The following is a 14766-nucleotide window of genomic DNA, read 5'->3' on the forward strand; positions in this document are numbered from 1 at the left end:
GCCGCCGCTGAGCCAGTGATGGCTGCTAGTGCTAACCCCGAGCCCGCTCCGGGACCAAGTGGTCTAAGCGCTGGCGAGTCAGTTGAGAGCAATAAATCATATATTCATTCACTGTTCTGTGCATGGTGGAAAAGGGCGGCAGACGCCGATTGTTTGTTTCCGTTGAGACCACGGCCACTGTAGATTATAACGTTTATGATCTGACTAACACCGCTCTGGCGGTTGACAGCTATGGTGGCTCGAAACGGGTCGCTGCTGCTATCATCGTCTTTCAACAAGACAGCAGAGATTGACTGGCTACTTGAAATCAAATATGTAGATCCTAAGAAGATTCGCTGCACAAGAGACAGAGGGGAAAAAGAGGCGGCTCGTCAAAATGCTGGAGCAATCCGCGAGTCGGGTTTGACCATCCTCTGCTCCGACGGCCACGAAGGCAGGAGCTACATGGGGCACACGGAGCCAGACGAATGCCGTCGAAAAATACGTGGCTGTCATCGCTGAGCCAGGCAGCCGATGCGTGACTCATTTTACGTCCGAGTTCGGCCGCACCCTGCACTTGTTCAGCGAGCTGCACTCCGTGAGCCCACAGTGCGACGGTCACATCAATGTGGTCGGCTGTGATGGCATGGCTGTCAACACCGAAACGATAGGCGACGTGTTCCGGCTGTTTGAGCTGGCCACTAAGTCACCCGTACACTGGTTCATATGCCAGCTGCGTGGCAGCGAGCTGAACGTCCTCCATCTGCCGCTGAGCTTGGATGGCACGACCACGGGATTGAATTGTTTTCTGGGCCCATCGGCAAGCCCTGTGCCGGAGAGGTCTGGGAGAGGGACGTTGTGGCATTCAAGCCGAGGTTGGGGCGCGTGCCAAACTTGCCGGTCGACTGATTCAGCAGCTGAGCATCAAGCGGCAACTGCTGTGCCTTCTGGGCCTCCGGCGCTCAAAACGGCTTTGCCCGAACGTGGCAGCCCAGCGGGAATCGTACCATCGAACCCTGTCAGGTAAACATAAAAACGCACTGTCTTCGAGTTTATAGCAGTGAGTGTTTATAGTCTATCAAGTAGCACTGTTGAGCATTTTACTTATTATGATACCATGTGCCGTAGAATGTTCGCATCATTTGCTGGTTGGTTATGCTACCTAACATATTTGTTGATATGTATTCCGGTCACATTTGAGGACTCTGGATATGGGCATAGTTACATAAACTAAAAAGGTGCAATAATTTTTGCATGATCTAATGCTCAGTTCGTACCGAAATGTAAAATATTCGATTTGTTTTCAGATAGTGGACACTGGCCTCTGGTCTGCTCCTAGTTCACATCTCTATCGAGACTTCCAGCAGCGGTCTCAAGAACCTCGTCCAGTGCGTGGTCGGCGATTATTTGTTGGTATGGCCCCGCCATCCGTCAAAAAACAGCGGGTGCGACTTTGGCTTACGCAACCTGTTCCGGAGCATCGCGCTGCTCTGCGACCTGACGCAGCACACATAGGCCACGGTTGCGGCCAGTCCTTCAGCGTAACGTGTACTGGGTCCGTCCGGAACAGCGCTGCAATGCCGGGCGTTGGTTTACGGCGATATTTCGATCGACTCGCGCCTCACGAATTTATGTTTTTTGGAAGAAGACCTTTGCTATGGTGTATTTGTGGGCTCCAGCGCCAAAGAATTTCTTTGTCTCACTGGTTTTGTTACTGATGACACACCCCCATTCTACATGTCACTCAGCGCGTCGTCATCGCGGTTCTTCCTACCTGAGCCGCCAAAACAGACCCACAGTTTAACACTAAGCATTTCGTTTGTAACGGGCGACGAGGGCTATTTTGGTCCTTTTCAATGCACGTTCTCCTTCATTTCAACTCCCTTCACATCCGCTCACGACAAGCGCATCGGTCGGGGCGATGCCGTATTTTAAATCATCTGACAGAATAAGTAGGCTCGCACGACGTCCCCGCCCGTAGCACTCAGCGGCAAGTGCCCGTCCCGCGGCTCACAATTCCCCGGCCGGCTACGAAACATGCGACTGGCTGCGTGACTAAGAAGTGCGGGCCGAGGGGTGACTGCCAGCAAACGCAGATTTCAAGCGTCGTGCAGCGCGTGACAGACAGATAGCCGAAGTGAATTCACTTCGCTGTTCGTTTCGATACGGGCACGTTGCCGAAATATCAATGCACATCTATCTCTATTCTCGTCGTTTTTCTCCGAGGAATAAGCCTATTGCCACTGTCTTGTCTATGTAAACAATGGCCTTCGCAAATGCACTTAACAACTGAAATACACTCTTCGACACGTTCTTGTTGGTACATTATGATCCATCATCGGACCTTGTACAACACTGAGAGCTAATCAACGGCCGATATATTTGAAAATCGTGCTCGCGAACGCCTGATATGAACGACTCTACCATTATATATTTGTTGGCCTGAATCATCGCACAGCTTATGGAGTGGCAGGGTTCGAAGGACTTTATTATAACGTCACGAATGCCAGGGTTAATCTGGAAATACTATGCCCGAAAAAAGCTCCTTATATTTGCGGACATGCAGTTCAGAAACTAGAGGGGTATAGGCCTTGAAATGGGCGGGCTGTTAGCTACACATAGTTATTTTTAAGTGGCTATTTCAGTTCAAGACCCAAAAGAAATATGGAGCCCTCTCTAACATATGCTTCAGAGAGTAAACATGAGCGCGTTTCGCGGTCAGCCGTGATGTCGCGTTGAGAATGTCGATCGCCGAATCACGTCGGGCACGGTATATCAGTGCCGATGTTCACCCAAACCCAAAAGTACTCCGCATGTACTTTTGAGCGAACTGGGTTTGTAGAATGTGCCTCATTGTACGGTGACTTAGATGACGGAACGTAAAAAGAAAAAAAGCTGCCACGATGGTCACTGTGGCAAAAATCACATTTACACGCTCAGTTTTAACTACTTTCCACACAAATCGAACCATATGAGTACCGATTTTGACGGGCCAGCTTTTCATCTAAAACTGAGGCGCCGAACAGCCTCTACAAGTGGCCAGACAACTTCGGTGGCGTCCTTGCAAAGGACCAAGAGTGGGACAAAATTCCCCTTTTTTTTCTTAAACTTCATAGACAGTTTAAGTCGACGTCATTTTTGTCATTTCCGTATTAGATATCTGACGACCAGAAAAGCTCCCCTGCGAGGCACCTCAAATTCGTGGCGAAAGCAGGATCTTGAGCATACACGATGCACTCATTTTTCATACCAAGCAGCGTTGCGATGTACATTGCAGCTTTCCCACCCAGCCCCACGTTGTAATGTTTGAGTAACATTACTCTGGGTATAACCTGAATCAGCTGCAAATGTGTGATACACGAAATTGGTCTAGAAAACGCATGCTTGATGCAGCGTTGGGACGCACACAGGTCAACCGGCACAAGTCCTCATCGCGGCGGTGGGTGCGGTCGAGGGACCTCTGCTTCACGGGAAGAGGAGGTTTCGGAACAACGGAGCTGGGCTGGCGAGGATCCGGCGGGTGTGGTACGATGGAGGTGGGCTGAACACCCACCTAGGGTGTTTAATGGGGGAGCACGGCTGACGGTGAGCGGGTGGGTCTCGTATGGGGAAGCTGGGTTGTCGAAGGCCGGGTGGGTGTTTGTGGCGGAAGCTGGGTTGGCAAAAAGCAGATGGGTGATCCTACAGGGAGCTCGGCTGACGGGGAAGCCAATGGGCGTTATGACGGAGTTGGGCTGTCGGGGAACGGATGGACGTCTCTGGAGGGAGCTGGGCTGGCGAGGAACGTATTACATGGATAACAGCGAATTGCTGGCCGGGCTGGTGAAAGATAGCTCTGTGTGGGCTGGTCTTCTTTCCCGAAAACTCTGCTTCTTGCAGCTCAAACAGTGAGGACCACCAACCGTTATCAGGAAACTAGGGCAAGTGCAGAAAAAGCCTATTAAATTCACCCATGCCAAGGCCTTTGCCAACAAATGTATAGAAAACTATTTGCTGTCTACATATACCAACATGCACATATATCTATTTATTTATCTATCCATCTACCTCTCTCTCTCTCTCTCTCTCTCTCTCTCTCTCTCTTCTCTCTCTCTCTCTCTCTCTCTCTCTCTCTCTCTCTCCTCTCTCTCTCTCTCTCTCTCTCTCTCTCTCTCTCTCTTTCTCTCCCTCTATAAACTGCTGGCACGCACGTCCTAAAAGAGATATCTCATAAAGAGTCCGCGTTTGATAACGATTGAAAAAAATAAGGAGTCCGAGTTTGACGTCGAAGAATGACCTTGAGAGGTCAGGACTTTTTAACGTAATTGTAACGTAACGTGTTTTTGCGGGGGAGTATACTGACATTCGGAAGTTTAAAATCCGGCGGTAATTTTGACTGATATACAGTTCCCCATCCTTTGAGTCCGCGGTTGGCCTCGAAGGAAGACCTTGAGCAGTCAGGACTTTTTGACGGACGCTAGTTTTTTTCTGTGGTGAGTATTCTGATGTCTGTCAGCTGAAAATCGGGGTGCCGGTAATGTAGTGGTTAATGCATCCGTGTTAACCAATGCGCGTCTGGGAGACCAGAGGTACGGAGTTCGATTCCCCACGGTGCCTGCCTTTCCGGTCAGGGTAAGATGCAGGCGACGCCACAAAGCCTCAGCAGCTGAATGCGTCGTAAAGCCCCAATGACATGACACACACAAGTTGGAAATCGGGCAGTAATTTTTGAGTGATACTGTGTTCCCTGTCCCTTGAGCCCGTTTGACCTTCAAGAATGACCTTGAAAGGTCAAGAATTTTTAAAAAACACTAGTTCTTTCTGTGGTGAGTACTCTGATGTTTGTAAGTTGAAAACCGCTTGGTAATTTTCGGGTGACACGGAGTTCCTCGTCCTTTGAGCCCGCGTTTGACCTTGAAGGGTGACATTGAGAGTTCATGAATTTCTGACGGACGCTAGTTCTTTATGTGTTGAATATTCTGACATTGGCAAGTTTCAAATCGGCCGGTAATTTTTGGATGATATCGAGTTAGTTCCCCATCCTTTAAACCGTGTTTGACGTTGAAGGGTGACCTTGAGATGTTAGAGCTTTTTGACGGACGCTCTGCGCTTGCGCTTGTGAATATTTCGATGCTTATAGTTTTCGAATTGACCGGCAATATTTGGGTGATATTTCTGTTCGTATTTTGAAGTCAAGAGGGTGAAGAAACCAGGCCTTAAATGATGACAGGGAAAAACACCGTCGTCTTTCATTCTTCACTTGTTCAGAGGACTCTTTCTGAGTGACAACACTCAGGGGCTTCAGCAGATTTTTTGGTGTGTTGTACATAGACACTGTAAACGTAGATGATAGCTAACGTAGATTGTAGATCGAAATGGAGTAGTGTATTTGCTTTGACATGCCCAATCCCTGTGCGTCTGGGAATCTACAATCGTTTCCAGAACTCAGTTGCAAAAGAATGCATCACGTGCTTTTGACCATGTGCGCTCGCAAGCTTTAAACAGCAACCCTGATTGTCCGGCGTTGCAGTCTCAGTAGGCCGCGCGGCGACGGTTCTGTGGTTAATACTAGGCGGAGACTAGCGGGCAAAGAAAAAAAAAAACGATGCCGACAAAGACGGCATCGTTTCCCAAAAGGCACGTTTTAACGCTTGAGTATGTCAATTTATGCAGTCTAGAAAGTAACCCGCGAACACGTTTCACCTCAACAGTTTTTAGACTCATAATATGAATCATTAGCATTCGCATCACATTAGACGGGTTCTGCAATCAGGTCATGGGACTAGACGAGTTATGGTAGAATCTCTGTATTAAGGTTGCTGCCGCTGCTAAGCCGCTCAGAGAACATCTCAAAGTTATGCAGTTGAAATATATGCCTAAACCTATACGTTGAAACGTGCGTATTGATTTAGAAGAAAAACTTTTGGAAGCGTTATCTCACGACTGCTGTTCTCGCGCACCAGGTACCCGCCACCCGGCGTCAGCTGCAGCGTCTGACGCCGCCAGGTTGGATGGAATCTGCAACTCCGGCCATTGATGTTCTTCTTTCTAAGATAACGAGCACGCAGGCAAAACAAAGTTTAAGTACCCTGTTTCACATGTTGACTCGGATAAGAATTAGTGTCCTCAGTTGTGCCGGCCTTTTTTCATTTCAAGCCTCATCTCGATCTGCTCCATCAAAAACATAAGAAACCCATACCTTTTCGGGGTAAGGGGCCAGTTGGTAGAGCGCTGGGGGTGCATTATATTGCCCGGTCAGAGGTCAGCGTGGACTTCATTCCGTTTCAGTGCGGAGTGCCTGACGGCTGTCTTGCTGGCGACTCGGGGCAGGGTTTCCAGGGTCTCGGGGCAGGGTTTCCAGATCGATACGGAAGCCCTTGGAGTGATCAGTCATATATCTGTCTCCTGCCTGACGCCCGAGCCCCCGAACCGAGCATTTGGCCCCTGACAGACGCAGGAGCTCCCCCCCCCCCCCACCCCCCATTGACGTGCAAAGATCCCTCACTGAGACTCCAATTCGGCAAAAACGGTCCCCTGGTTGAAACGGGATGAAAAGGTCTTCGTTCTGAACTGGGGTTCCTCACTGTCACTGGGCCTTTTATTGCCTTCTTTTGGTCTCTCGTCGTAATCTCTCACATCCACTTTCGTTGTCAGAGGGTCTGTGGTGGTGGTGAGTTTTGTTTAGGGCGCGCCGGGATCAACCAACACAATAGGCCCTTAAGCATTCGGGGTCTCGTCCCCGACCACTGTTCAGCAAAATGTTACCCTGGCCGACTCAAGACCCATTACTTACAAGGAGCGCTCCGTCTGCACTGTGGGGACGTGACCGACACAGCAGTACGCATTGTTTCAGGGGTCCCCGACCAAATACAAATCGCGGGTCCCGACCTTGTCTCTGCCTAGGGAATGGGGTCCCCGGGTTCCAGCCGAACACGGAGCCAGTTGTTCGAAGTTGGTGCTCTAGCTGATGTAGAGACCCGCCCATTGTTCCAGGCCATTTCACACACCGGTGCAGAGGCCCTGACTGCTATTGTTCGAAGTTGGTGCTCTAGCTGATGTAGAGACCCGCCCATTGTTCCAGGCCATTTCACACCGGTGCAAGAGGCCCTGACTGCTATTGTTCGAAGTTGGTGCTCTAACTGATGTAGAGACCCGCCCATTGTTCCAGGCCATTTCACATCGGTGCAAGAGGCCCTGACTGCTATTGTTCGAAGTTGGTGCTCTAACTGATGTAGAGACCCGCCCATTGTTCCAGGCCATTTCACATCGGTGCAAGAGGCCCTGACTGTTACTGGGGGACCAGCCCTGTGGTTCGGGGTCCGTAATGTGACTTACTGACAGCTCTTCGTGCCCTCCAATTGACACTTAATCGTCGGTGTCGAGGGGCATTGCAGGACCCTCCGTGAGACCGCACGAACAGTATTCCGGACCGATTTGGGGCCCCTTGCCAATACCGGACCCTTGTCAGACGCTGCAATCCACATACCGAAAGAGAGGGCCCTCATTGATTCAGGGACCCGGCCGATGTAAATCGTGGGCACAACCTTATGGTTACGTGGAAAATGAGCCCGTGCCCCAGATGAGGCGCTACAATAATCTGGTGGTGAATCTGCCTCCACCACGGGGACGTTATTTCGCAAAATATGTCTGGGGGACTGAGAGGGGAAAACCTAACCAACATACACCAAACAGGCTTCTCCCCAAATTCACTCAACGTCATGAAGTTGGAGATACCCCCCCCCCCCCCCCCCTCCAACCGAACAGGAAACTACATCACAGCTCTAATACGTTTCGTCGTTGTTTCTTGGCGGAAAATGTTGACGTTGGGCATCATTATTATTTTGCTTGGCGTCGACCTTTGGAGCCAGGTTCCGGTAGTCAACAGAAGATCGATGCTATGCTGATGGGCACCTAGCCCAATATAAAAAACACCGGCAGGTTCTGCATCGCCATCTCCGACACAAACATTCATCCATTATCTTCAGTGAAGGTACTGAGTGTACTCCTCGGCCACCATCTAACCTAGGAACCCCACACCTCCTCTCTCGTTCGGCGCTGTATTGCAATCCTCGTATCCCTGTTCAAAATCCGACACCGCTTCACTCCTGAGGTTTTGAAGCGCCTTCTTCAAATCCACGTCTTCCCCACATCCTCTACTGCCTGTCCATCTGGGGTGAAGACAGGGTGTAAGGCGTGATGCACTTCGCAGCCAGGCTGGTGAGTGGTTGTCCGCCGCAGCGATCACATTCCACCCGTTCTGGACGCGCTCGGCTGGCAGAGCGTCGCGGATTCTGTGCACCACCGGGACTGCCTGAATGTGTACAGTCCCTGCATCTCCCCGTGCACTGCGAGCTCCACCTGTAACGTAACGCTCCGAGTCTTCCCAATGGCAAACTCAGGCTGTTTCTGGCGGTGTCTACCCGCTACACGTGCCATGCCTCCGACGGAGCGCCACCCAGCGCCACTCCGTATCGCGCCGCCGCCGCGTGGAACCGGCTGCCCGCGGCGGCCGTCCGCCCCCCCCTCCACACGCCAGGCTGTCTTCACTGTCTCAGATCGCTGACTCATTGACTGGAACTGTGTATCTATGCGTATGTGTGTCTCCCTGTACGGTGTGTAGGTTTTCTCTGTACGGACTAGGCGCAAATCAAACCCACCACGTGGTGCGCCTTAAATAAAATGACTATAGCTGTTATGTGGCTTCAGGACTGAAACTGATATACGTCTTAGGGCTTTCTGAAACGTGGACAGCCGTGGGGGGTAAATAGTACAAGTTGGTGTGCGGGACTATTAAAGGCTGCCACAGACTCCCCGGCTGATAGCCGCCAGGCGGGGGCGCAAAGTGGCAACTCGGCACTCGGATTAGGCATGCTGTCGGGCAATTGCCGCTTTTTGGTTTGGTCAGCTGGTGCCGATCGACAAGTTCTCGTAGCTGTTCCATCGAGCGCTCGGCGTCCAAGTGGAGATCGGCACGTTTCCAACCATTCCTCCGAAGGTAACCAGCTGGTAACCAGGTCGCGTTTTTTGGGTCCTAATCTCGAGCAGTTTGCTTTCATTTCATGCTTTCGAAACAAAATCACGCAACATGCTGGTTTTGCACATGAAACATCGCTAATTACAACACGCAATGGCATAACAGAACAGTCAACAACACCACGCCAATCGCATGACTAGCATGCACCACGCCGAAGAAAACACAAAACTATCGACTGAATATGAAGTTGCAACTTGCGCTGGCTTTACTAAGATATCTGTGAACATGTGAAACAATTAGACGAACCCGCTCTGCAATAAACGTAATGTTTGATCTCTCATTGTTCATACCCTGTTTTACTTCGGCGTCGGAAGGTTGGGGCGAAGGCGAACTCACCGTTGGGGGGGGGGGGGGGGGCGTGTAACCCACTCAAAATAATATAAATCGACACCTGTGCCGGCAAGTTATCAATCACCATTATCAACATGGGTACGCGCCGCCGCCTCGCACCGCCAGAGAAACCCAGCACAAGGAAAACCCAACATATGTACTCGTATATTACCGTAGCATAAGCGTATTGCCAATAAGACACCAACAAAGACATGCCCAGGCGGACAGCCAGCTGCCGAACGTCGATGCACAAAATCAACGTTTCTATGCCGCCCCGCAAAACACTGCTGATCGTGACCGTCAGTTACATGTAACGAGACTTGCTTTTTCGACATTTTGCCAGTAAAATGCGGGCCATAACACCTCATATCCCTCTGTCCGACTGCGCAAACGTCCATGCAGGTGTCGGGCATTTCACGTAAGCATGAAAGCATAATCTCCTCTCTAATGGATGACCGGAAATCCTGGTATGACGGCCAGCCAGCGCAAAGTGCCGTTTTCGGCGTTGAATGTGTAAAAAAAGTTTTCGGGATCCGTAGTGAAGGGGTGGGGATACAAACCTGTTCCAGTAAACTAGGGGTGCGGGCATATTCATAGCATTTCCAAATTCTATTAGTAACAGCCCTTCAGGCAGGAAACTCGGCACCCAACAAACTGCCGTACGTTTCTCAAAGCTCCGCAAGCACAGGGCAAAAATCCGAATCTCAGTACCTATGCCAGCAAGATGTGCCAATGTGAGCCGTTCCCCGTTCCAGCCGAGCACACCCAGCGCTGTGCCGGGAGCTGCTGGAGCACCAGAGGCACCATAACCGACATGGAGGGCGCCGCACCGCAACCGACTGTACCCCGTTCCGGGGCCGGCAGGCCGCACCGCACGACGCGCGCTACAACGGCTGCCGATGGCTGGGGAGGATGCGGATACACGACAAAGTACACACACACCCCCGGCCCGAGTATACAGCCCGATCACATCCTGTAAACGGATCACAACATGGATCAGCTCACAGCCCTCCGCATGACACACGACACCAGCAGCCTGCATCGCATCGCCTGGTCGGCAAACAGATCCATCTAGCAACGTCTTTACCACCGCCGCAAAGGCAAACTGTTGACAGGGCGAAGCGCGCCACCATGCCGATGCGTACGACGTAACGCAAACCACCGCGACACTTGGAAGCCACGTCCTGTGAGAAGCCCGCCTGACCTGCCTGAATTCGCGGATCACGGGTCTCCCGGCCCGAGCCGCGATCCCCTTCCCCGGCACACCACCGTCAAATGACCGGCCGCCTCGGCAGGCCACCCTTCGGCCGCCTCAGAAGATCAGCTTGATCTGACCGGGCTCGTCGGACTCGTCGGGCGGCGGCGCTCCGGCCACCGGGCCGGAGCGGACGGCCAACGAGCGGCGGCACAGCCCCCAGAAGGAGGTCGGCCGCAGCGACTCGCGACACGCCGTGAACCTCCAGCCCATGTGACTGCTGCACTGGGTGCAGTGGGCAATCTCCCAGGCATAGCTGGACGCAGGAGACGGGGTGCGTCAGCTGGAGCCGGCGGACGGCAGCGGCGATAACATCGACCCCTACAGGGCGCCCGCATGGCCACGGTAGGGCCGAGATCGGCCGAAGCAGACACCGACAGGGGTGTGACGTCCACTTATGCGACTGCCGTGTACAGTGTACATTTTTCATGCACATATCAACAGCAGATGTTCCGGTGCATACATTGTAGCGACAAGGTCGGCACACCATGAGCGAAAACATCACAAATTTCTGACGCCAGCATTCGCCCCAGGTATCCAGCTGCATCCGCCTCTGGCCAGCGGGAGGGGGGGGGGGGGGAGGGGCATCTATGCGAGCATTCTAACCCGGGAATAAGCTCCACTGAACTGGAGGTACCGGTTGGATTAAAATTTTTGGAATCAAATAAATTTTAAAGTGTCACAAATCGGTACGGATGTCTTCTTACGTAATGTAGATACACATCATTTACACACGGCCATTTTTTTCCTTCAAGTACATTAGGGTGCTGAAATGTAGCGACGCCAGTAGGCATGAGGTTATTGGTTGCTGGCAGAAATATGATATTGAGATTTTTCGGACAAACTGATCGTTTGGACGCTGGGTGGACAGCTGGTCTGTCATTGACCTTTGGGTTGGACTCGAATTTATTTCAATGAATTCAACTAAATTACACTTGACTAGACAAGAACTTCCAGAAAACAGCCGCTCAATACTGAATGGAATGGCCCAGAGACTAGCTGTCTCACGAAGTGACCCGGGGAACCAGCTGTACTCTGGCAACTGACCCAGGGAACCAGCTGTACTCTGCCAACTGACCCGGGGAACCAGCTGTACTCTGCCAACTGACCCGGGGAACCAGCTGTACTCTGCCAACTGACCCGGGGAACCAGCTGTACTCTGGCAACTGACCCAGGGAACCAGCTGTACTCTGCCAACTGACCCGGGGAACCAGCTGTACTCTGTGGAGGGCCGGGTGATGCATCGTAGGCCGCTGGCCCTGTGCAATGTTAGAGTCTCGTGGAGGTCCCCGTGCGGGTTGACGAAGATGCTCTGAGGACCCTCGGCCGACATGGCGAACACATCGTCCGAGCTGGCCAGCGGCTGCTCACAGTCGGCGCATGCCATCACTTTGAACTGTGGGCGAACAGGCACAGACCCCGTCACCGACCGTTCGGGGCAAACAATGTGGCGGCCGGCCGCGTACCAGACACCTTGGAAGGACACGCACCCGCCGCTCCCAAGCATACGTTGATCCGGGCCATAGAGAGTGACTGCAATGGGTGGAGCAAGCCGGGAGCGGCTTTCAGTCTTAACCAGGCGCAAGGGTGTGCTCCAGGGACGGCTTCATCGGCCGACGTCGACGGCCGTCGGGGCGGGCTCACCGTGCGCATGATGCTGATCTCGTACCGGAGCCGCCTCACCACCGAGTCCAGCCGCAGCAGCCGGGCCCTGGCACACACACGGCCAGAGATCGGTCTATAGCCGCAGCAACCGGGCCCTGGCACACACGCGGCCAGAGATCGGTCTACAGCCGCAGCAGCCGGGCCCTGGCACACACACGGCCAGAGGTCGGTCTACAGCCGCAGCAACCGGGCCCTGGCACACACGCGGCCAGAGATCGGTCTACGCCGCACGGGCACACGCCGCTCAAAAAAACAAAAAGCAAAACAAAACACACATGCAGCTGTTTGCTCCAGTATTGTACGACATATTAACTGGCGCTTGGTTCCCCGTCCCCAGCCGGCCCGCACGATACGGAGCGTGGCGCTGCCTCACCTGACGTCGTCATCGAGCGGCAGACTCATGGCCACCCAGTAGGAGAGCTCGGCCGGGTCGGCCGGCACCACGCCCGGCGCGCACACAGGCACCGCGTTGCACGCACACACGCGCGCCGCCGCCGGCGCCAGCTCGTACTGTGCATACAGCCAAGAGGGCCAGCCGACCACGGCGGCGTCGAGGTGCGCCAGGCGGCGGCGGGCGGCGCGCTCGGCCCGCCGACGCCTCCACCTGCAGCAAGTGGAGGCCGCCCGGGCCGGCCGTGACGGAGCGAGCCGCCGGCGCCGCCAGCCTGACGCCAGACGGAGGCAGCACGGCAGCAGGCGAACGGGCCGGCCGGCAGCTCGTCCCGCAGGATGCGCACCAGGCCCACCTTGACACTGTCGGCGCGGCAAGAGCGCCCGATCACAAGGGAGAGTGGAAGGGCACAGTCGATGTCAGCCCCACGATAATCACCCAAACGGCATCGCAAGCATACAACCTACAGCATATATCATTGTAAATGACCATCTCGCGAAGCCAGAGCAGCGCACAGTCACCAGTGTGAACAACACCGTCGCGACTACGGATGACACATTATCGATTATGGAAAACGCGCGTCACTTTATGGCCGTGGCGCACCACCGTTGTACGCGGGAAGATGATCAATTTCGTGCTGTTTGCAATGGCCGTGCCCCGCCCGGTGAGCTACTCACCCGTCCACCTGGGACCGCGTGCTCACGACCTCGAATCGCTGGCGTCCTTTGGCCTTGACGGCGAAGCCCGTGTACGCGTCCTCCGAGTCCTCCTTCACCTCGTAGATCTCGGCCGTGACACCGATCGTAGCCTCGGAGGAGCCGGCGGGCCGCACACAGCTGCTGGGGCGCACACAAACAGCGACACAGGCCGGGGTGGGACACCGGCCGCGACCGGCTGTGGACAGCTTTCCTAGAGGCATGATGACGGGCGAGCACGTTCAAACCATACAAAAATATCTCTAAACTGCTGGCAGCTTTGAACACCAAACATTTCCTTCAAATGATCTTACAGTGATATGGCACAGAAACAGCTGATGGCTGTATCTGCAACAACATACCATGGAAAAGGTACAGCTGAGCGTGACAGATACGCCGGCAATGTCCGCCACGCCACGATGCTGGCCAGACACCCAGCATCACCTACTTGTTGTTGATGAAGCCGAATGTCTTATTGGAGGCGATGACACGGCGCACCATAGCCACAGAGGCTGGGTGGAAGATGGAAAGTGGCAGTGTCTGACCAGGCATCAGCATCACTGAAGGATTGTACAGCAGTGGCAGCTCCACACAGCTACCCTCCTCCAGCACGGTGCGGCCATATATTTCCTCACCGTGTCCCAAGTACTGCAGAGTAGATAAGCATATGTTGGTGTGGTAAAATGGTGCAATTAAAATAATACACCACAGAGACAGACATATCTTGGTGTGGTAAAATGGTACAATTAAAATAACACACCACATATTGCAATAAACACAGCTGTCATTGCCATCATGATTCCACACTGGGCTGAAATGTCTTGTACAGACATGATTAGGGTCAATCCACTGTTCATGCTCTCTTATGAAATATGATGCAATGCAACCCACATGATACTAGCAGCTGGGTATAAAGCATGTCAGCTTACTGAATGCTGGGTGGCCAAAACAGGATCAAAGTTGGACTCTTCGCTTTCAGTGTTCATTGGTATGTCCATTGCCTCATCAAAATTGTCTTCTTCAGCCCATGCATATGCAAGAGCAGGTTGTTCATGTTCAGAGCTTTCTGAATTGGAATCTTCTGCCATTTTACTCTGCTTAAACAGGCATCAATTCAGCATCAAAGTAAAGGTGAAACAGCACCATCACATGCCAGATTGAGCAACAATAAGCAGAATTGTAAAAAAGGTAGACAGAAATGGCTCAGCAGCAAGCTTCACTCTTTTCCTGCACTTCTGCCATATAGTTTCCTCAAGTCCTGATTTGTAAACAAATGCATGGACTGTAAGCATGCACAATGCTTAAGGATGTCAAAGAGGCCATACCCTAGAAAAACTCAGATACCTGGCAATAGAGAATGGTCACACCCAAGGGCACCTGGCATCTGCCGGTCTTCTAGAACCTAGCATGTCTGGTGCCCTGTGGTACCTGCCCCAAA

General features: G+C 52.9%; 1 protein-coding gene across 1 annotated transcript; it reads right to left on the minus strand.

Annotated features, from left to right (window-relative positions):
- Positions 1–10582: 10582 nt before the first annotated feature.
- LOC119112681 (protein cereblon-like) lies at positions 10583–14676 on the minus strand. Its single transcript, XM_037236934.1, has 8 exons — positions 14258–14676; positions 13777–13976; positions 13311–13472; positions 12908–12995; positions 12616–12752; positions 12222–12288; positions 11780–11973; positions 10583–10833 (listed from the first exon to the last, which is right to left on the minus strand). Exons 1-8 carry the CDS (start codon positions 14414–14416, stop codon positions 10635–10637), a joined length of 1206 nt encoding a protein of 401 aa, XP_037092829.1. The 5' UTR covers positions 14417–14676; the 3' UTR covers positions 10583–10634.
- Positions 14677–14766: the final 90 nt, after the last annotated feature.

This window comes from Pollicipes pollicipes, unplaced genomic scaffold, assembly GCF_011947565.3.
Source record: "Pollicipes pollicipes isolate AB1234 unplaced genomic scaffold, Ppol_2.1 Scaffold_7261;HRSCAF=8764_pilon_pilon_pilon, whole genome shotgun sequence".
NCBI lineage: Eukaryota > Metazoa > Arthropoda > Thecostraca > Pollicipedomorpha > Pollicipedidae > Pollicipes > Pollicipes pollicipes.